The 5,218-nt window shown below is 43.4% G+C and overlaps 1 protein-coding gene across 3 annotated transcripts; it reads right to left on the reverse strand.

Annotated features, from left to right (window-relative positions):
• Positions 1 to 530: 530 nt before the first annotated feature.
• Positions 531 to 2,495, reverse strand: LOC117756968. Of its 3 annotated transcripts, XR_004613011.1 has the most exons (4): positions 1,659 to 2,495; positions 1,388 to 1,549; positions 1,133 to 1,293; positions 531 to 1,035 (listed from the first exon to the last, which is right to left on the reverse strand). XR_004613011.1 is itself a non-coding variant. In XM_034577609.1 (3 exons), the coding sequence occupies exon 1, from the start codon at positions 2,318 to 2,320 to the stop codon at positions 1,748 to 1,750; it is 573 nt and encodes a 190-aa protein (XP_034433500.1). In that variant the 5' UTR covers positions 2,321 to 2,490; the 3' UTR covers positions 531 to 1,035; positions 1,133 to 1,293; positions 1,659 to 1,747. The 3 variants fall into 3 exon arrangements, 2 of the variants coding, with proteins under 2 accessions (XP_034433500.1, XP_034433501.1); XM_034577609.1 differs by lacking the exon at positions 1,388 to 1,549 and having other exon boundaries at positions 1,659 to 2,490; XM_034577610.1 differs by lacking the exons at positions 1,133 to 1,293; positions 1,388 to 1,549 and having other exon boundaries at positions 1,659 to 2,489.
• Between the last annotated feature and the right edge of the window lie 2,723 nt (positions 2,496 to 5,218).

Raw genomic sequence — 5,218 nt, forward strand, 5'->3', positions numbered from 1 at the left:
CTCCAGTGTCCCGAGATTGAGACTCTCAGCACAGCAGTGTGTTTGATCAGCTTCTCCAGGAATCTACTTTAACCTTTGAATACTAACCAGTCAAGCTACTTAGCGTTGAACTTACATTTCCCCATGTTCATAGAAGTACCACATCTAGTTTAATTAGCTGGGGGGGGCATCTGCTATACACAACTTTAGACAGACATGCTTCACAACTAATAGTAGAAAATTTTCATGTGATCATTGGTGAAAAATGTGCCTTTAGACACCAAGATATTTTCAATCTAAATATGATAAAGAATTCGTATTTTCATATTCGAATGTTTTAAGAACTTTAAACACTTTTATGACCTTTGACCACCAAGCAGATAAAATTAGCATTATGACTCGTGTTGCATCTATTAAATTGATTAAACTTTTCAGAGCAATACTTTTAGCAGACACTAGTGTGCTATTAGTTGTAGTATTAATCAGACATTACTTCAGATTTGTTTGTACGTTCAATAAAACATGTTTTTATTTCACACAAAGACACAGGGTCAGTTTTATACGTTTCAAACCTCGTTTAATTAAAATCACTCTCATCATAAATTCTTTTATCTTACATAATAAATACAACTGTCAACCTCGACATTAACCAAGCTTAGTGTTTGAACTTCGGCCTTCCTGGAAACAGTCAACAATCAACGGACAGTAAATGTCACCTCATGTCAGTCACGTGCAGACTGATCTCTCCGGTGTCCTTGCCTCCTGCTCGTGTCCCGGCAGTGGGGGGGGAGGGGAGAGGAGAGGGAGGGTTGTCGAGTGGGATCTGGAAAACGCTCAGACAACAGTGACTGTGGAAAGCAACACTTCCCATTCATCGCCCAACACATTTCAGTACCACCAATAACGTGGTCAGTGCAACAACGATACCTGCCCGGGTTTACCTGGATTATTCACAATCCGTGGGCGGAGCAGAGCTCGGGTGCGTTTGGTTCGTTCCTCTGGGCGACGCAAGGCTCAGGAGCGCTCCCTAGTGGGCGGGCAGCGTCCAGTGCGCCGCTGTGAGACAAATAAAGCCCAACCATGAAATCATGCGTCAAATCAAACCACATTACATGACCTGGGCAACATGAGATAAACATGATATGCATCACACCTTCACGTCCGGCCTAAGTAAATGTCAGTGGGTGTGAGGAGGTCGCGGGGAGCAGTTCCACGTAGACCGGTTCGTCCCGGGGGGTGCGTTTGGTTCGTTCCTCCGGGCGACGCGCGGCTCGGGAGCGCTCCCTAGTGGTGGGGCAGCGTCCAAGTGCGCCGCTGTGAGACAAATAAAGCCCAACCATGAAACACGTGACGCATCAACCACATAACACGGACCTGGGCAACATGATCAACATGATATGAGACATACACTCATCACACCTTTCATGTTTGTCCTAAGTACATGTCAGTGGGGCTCTGAGGAGGTCGGATCGGGTTCCACGTAGACCGGTTCGTCCCGGGTGGGATTCGGATCGTTCCGTCCGGAGCTCAGGAGCGCTCCCTAGTGGTGGGGCAGCGTCCAGTGCGTCGGCTGTGAGACAAATAAAGCCCAACTATGAAAACCACATTACATGACCTGGGCAACACGAAAAACAAAACATGATATGCAAACACAAAAACTGTACAGTAACTATTCACACCTTCATGGTTGTCTTTGTGTAACTGTCACTAGTGGACAGGAGGGTCGGATCGGTGCCACAAGGCCGCGTAGACCGTTCGATGCCGTTGTTCACCAGCTCGGGGCGAACATTTCCTCAAAGTCCCGGAGCTGGAAATCAACGCAGCTCTCGTAGGCAGAGTCCAGGGCCGCGTACACGCTCCGGGGGGACATGGACTCGCTGTACAGACACGACCATGTTTCCGTGGAGGCCGGATCCGCCTGGATGTTTCGGCTCTTCATGTCCTCCTCGGCGTTACTCATCAGGAACTGGGTGGTGTTCGCCGGCGCCATTGTTCCTGGGTGTCGGCGGTTGTAGGCCGCGGCGGTTCTCTGCTCACACAGCGACGTTTCCTTGTCCTTCTTCCCGACGTTGGGCCTCAGGACTCGGGCGAGCTTAACCAGCTGGGCCCGCTTCTGCTCGCGGTGGAGTTGTTTCCGGATGGAGGCCCGGCTCGGTTTGGAGGCCTCGTCCGCCTCCAGCTGCCTCCACCTCGGTTTAGACGCCACTTTCACGGTCCTACGAAGCAGGCAGTCGGGTTTCACGTGCTTAGGCTTGGTCTCCATTACTTCCAAGCACATATCCGACCGAAAAAAAACCTTTGGCGGAAAAAGACGTTTTTCTTCCCGGGCGATTTGTCGCATTTAACTTCTTCTCTCTGGATACAAAGTTTGTCTGCGGTGGAAAAAGTAAAAGCTGGAGCTAAAATACCGATTTAAAGCGAAAACTACGGTAAATGTAAGTTAATCTGCGGAGCTCAGGCTTCACGTCTGTCTCTCGACTGAAGTCCGTCACCAACGTTTGAGTCACGTTGCTTTAAGTCCTTTGTATAAGGGGAAACTCCCACAATGCTTTGCTTTCGGAAGCAGTTATTTGAGCGTGCCTTGGGTGTCACGTGGATGGCTGCCCTCTAGCGGTTCGGAGTGAGACAACCCAATAATAAAATGCAATATACATCTAATATTTATTCTTTTTCACGTCACAGATACAGAATTTACTCATCTCAAATGTAGTTTTTTTTGTATTAAAATGTTATTTTCTGAATCCTGTTTTGTTTATATATATATATATTAAAACAAATATATTACAACTTTATTTCTTAGTTTCAAAACAGAAAATAAAAAAGTGAGATAATTTTAAATAGTAAGATAATTACCCCACATGTACAATTAAATAATATTTCTATAATGGTTTATGAGTTATACAAATATTGTTTCCCAATTTAATGATTATATTGCATTGACCTTTTTTAATTTCATAATGTCTTCATCTATTTATTTCCTCCTTTCCTGCCTCATGAGGACAAAAAGATGACTGCAAGTTGTTGTGAACTTATTAAACATTTAAATCCCATTTTTAAAGACACTATCAAACAACACCGTTTTCAAACTAGAATATAAATCGTTAAATAATTTTCAGGCGACATCCTTTCTGCAGTCTCTTTGTGGCCTGTTATCGAGTAACTGCAGAAAAGTACACACAACACAATCTCTGTAATCACACAAGCTACTATCAAGTAGAAAATGAGGATCAGTGAACAAAACAACGACATCTCTACATCCTGCAGGGACATTACATCAATATCATCGAGGAAACAACCCAGTTAGATCTCAGTAAATTTGCTATTGGGGAAAACCTCACAATGATGTATTAAAGGACAGTATCACCAGGGAAATGATATGCTTGTGCACATGACACGTGGATCTTGAACTAATTGTGCAGAGTTATAATTGGCCACCAGAGGTCGTACATGAACCACAGACTGTTCTTCGAATTGGATGTGGATATTTGTTTCCCTCATGTTCTCTTAAAGGTTCTATGTCTCTGAACAAGTGATGTCGTCAGTTGTCTGTCACTGCGTTTCATCGCCAGGAGTTCACTGCAAGCATGCTTTATTTATATAGTTCAGATGAATCAGTTTTCACCACATGCTTGCTCATTTTCTTGCAACAGAGAGGCAACACATTTTAGAATTTTAATAAACGTAAATGCAGCAGATGACATCGGAGCAGATGAAGATAATTGAATCTACATTTTTGATTTATGCTCTTGTATTTTAAGATTGAAGTTAGTGTTACACCAACGTTTGGACCATCTGCTCAGGGTTTTAGCGAACGATCAATCGCTGATGGCCTCTTGAGCATAAAGCTGAGGGTTGCCCTGCAGCTGACCCCGCGCTCAGTCGAAGGCTAACTGTCCAAAAAAGACGAATATGTCCTGTGGGAAGTTTGAAGACTTTCCCCTCTTCTCTGAGCACCCACAGCAGACTGCCTGCTACATACTTGTTTCTGGTCTAGCTCTTGGCTGAGGCATCTGTTGACAGCACATCACGCTTCATCTCTCAGAGGGAGCAGCAGAGAAAGGTACATTTCTTCTGCAGTTTTACACATCGTCTGACTTAATATATAAGGCAAAAACTGTTTCACTTGCAAATATAAGCAAATATAAGCATCTTTTGGGAGATTCTTCTGAATGTGGAGTTCCACATCTTGGCCTATTTCTAGCTCAGCTGCTTTTGTCTCCCTCTCGTCTACATCTCTACTCCCCTCTTTGCTTTTAGGTTACTCAGTTGCAGATTTTATTATAATCCATATAGCATTGCATCAGATTCTCATCTTACCGGAGGCTACACTGAATAATAAATACATTAGCTTTATCTCACAGACAACCTGCTTGTCCTGGTTTGTGTTGAACTATATGTTCTGCGAATGTGCACTTAGGTTGTTGCAGCCTGAGAGGATCTGTGGTGATGGAGTTTTATTATGTCCTCCATTATGTGGTTTTGCCATCAAGTAGAGCTGTTGTCTACCACCAACCAGAAGGTTGGCGGCTGAATTACATGTAATGTAATGTAATCTGATGTAAAACCACAGGCTGAGTTATCATTGAATAAGTAGCATTGCTGGAGGTTTTTAAGCCGTTTATTTAATTGTTAATTGACAATAAACTGATGATTTCTTAGGATTATTTATGACACATGTTTCTGGCAACAAGGGTTCAAATCATTTGGCCTCTTTTAAACATGCTAGTCACATGATCCTTTGAGAACTTGCATTTCAACGAATTGCAAGTGATGCTAATAGGAATTAGCATCAGAAATAGTAATAGTCTCATGAATTTCTTTGTTGCAGCTTTTCTGATTGCGATAACGTTATCTTGCAGACATAGAAAAAGTTTGCATCTTCACTGGTCTTTGACTTCTGGTTTTATCCACCACCTCCTGCTTTGCTTTAACGTCTTTCAGGCACTGGTTTAACCTACTTTGACTTTTCGCTTTCCTGCTGCATAGTTACAGGAAACTCTGCTTCTCTGGGCTTTTCTGACAGGAAGTGGTTTTATGTAGGATGGATGGTTAAAAGGTCAGGCCACAACGAACAGCTAAAAACTGCAGAGTTGGGTTTTTATCGGTGGCTCCATCCTCCTAAATAGCCTCTCTCCCATTACAAGGAGTAATTTGATTTCACTGCAACAGGGCTGTTTTAACATGGGGTCTGCTTTTGTGCTTCCACTCTAACAATAATGTATTTAGTATTACTTTGTTT

The sequence above is a fragment of the Hippoglossus hippoglossus genome, chromosome 23 (assembly GCF_009819705.1).
Source record: "Hippoglossus hippoglossus isolate fHipHip1 chromosome 23, fHipHip1.pri, whole genome shotgun sequence".
Classification (NCBI taxonomy): domain Eukaryota; kingdom Metazoa; phylum Chordata; class Actinopteri; order Pleuronectiformes; family Pleuronectidae; genus Hippoglossus; species Hippoglossus hippoglossus.

What these genes read in the sequence shown, in the direction of transcription:
- LOC117756968 (XM_034577609.1), bottom strand. Translation starts at nt 2,320, where the DNA reads ATGCGACAAATCGCCCGGGAAGAAAAACGTCTTTTTCCGCCAAAGGTT.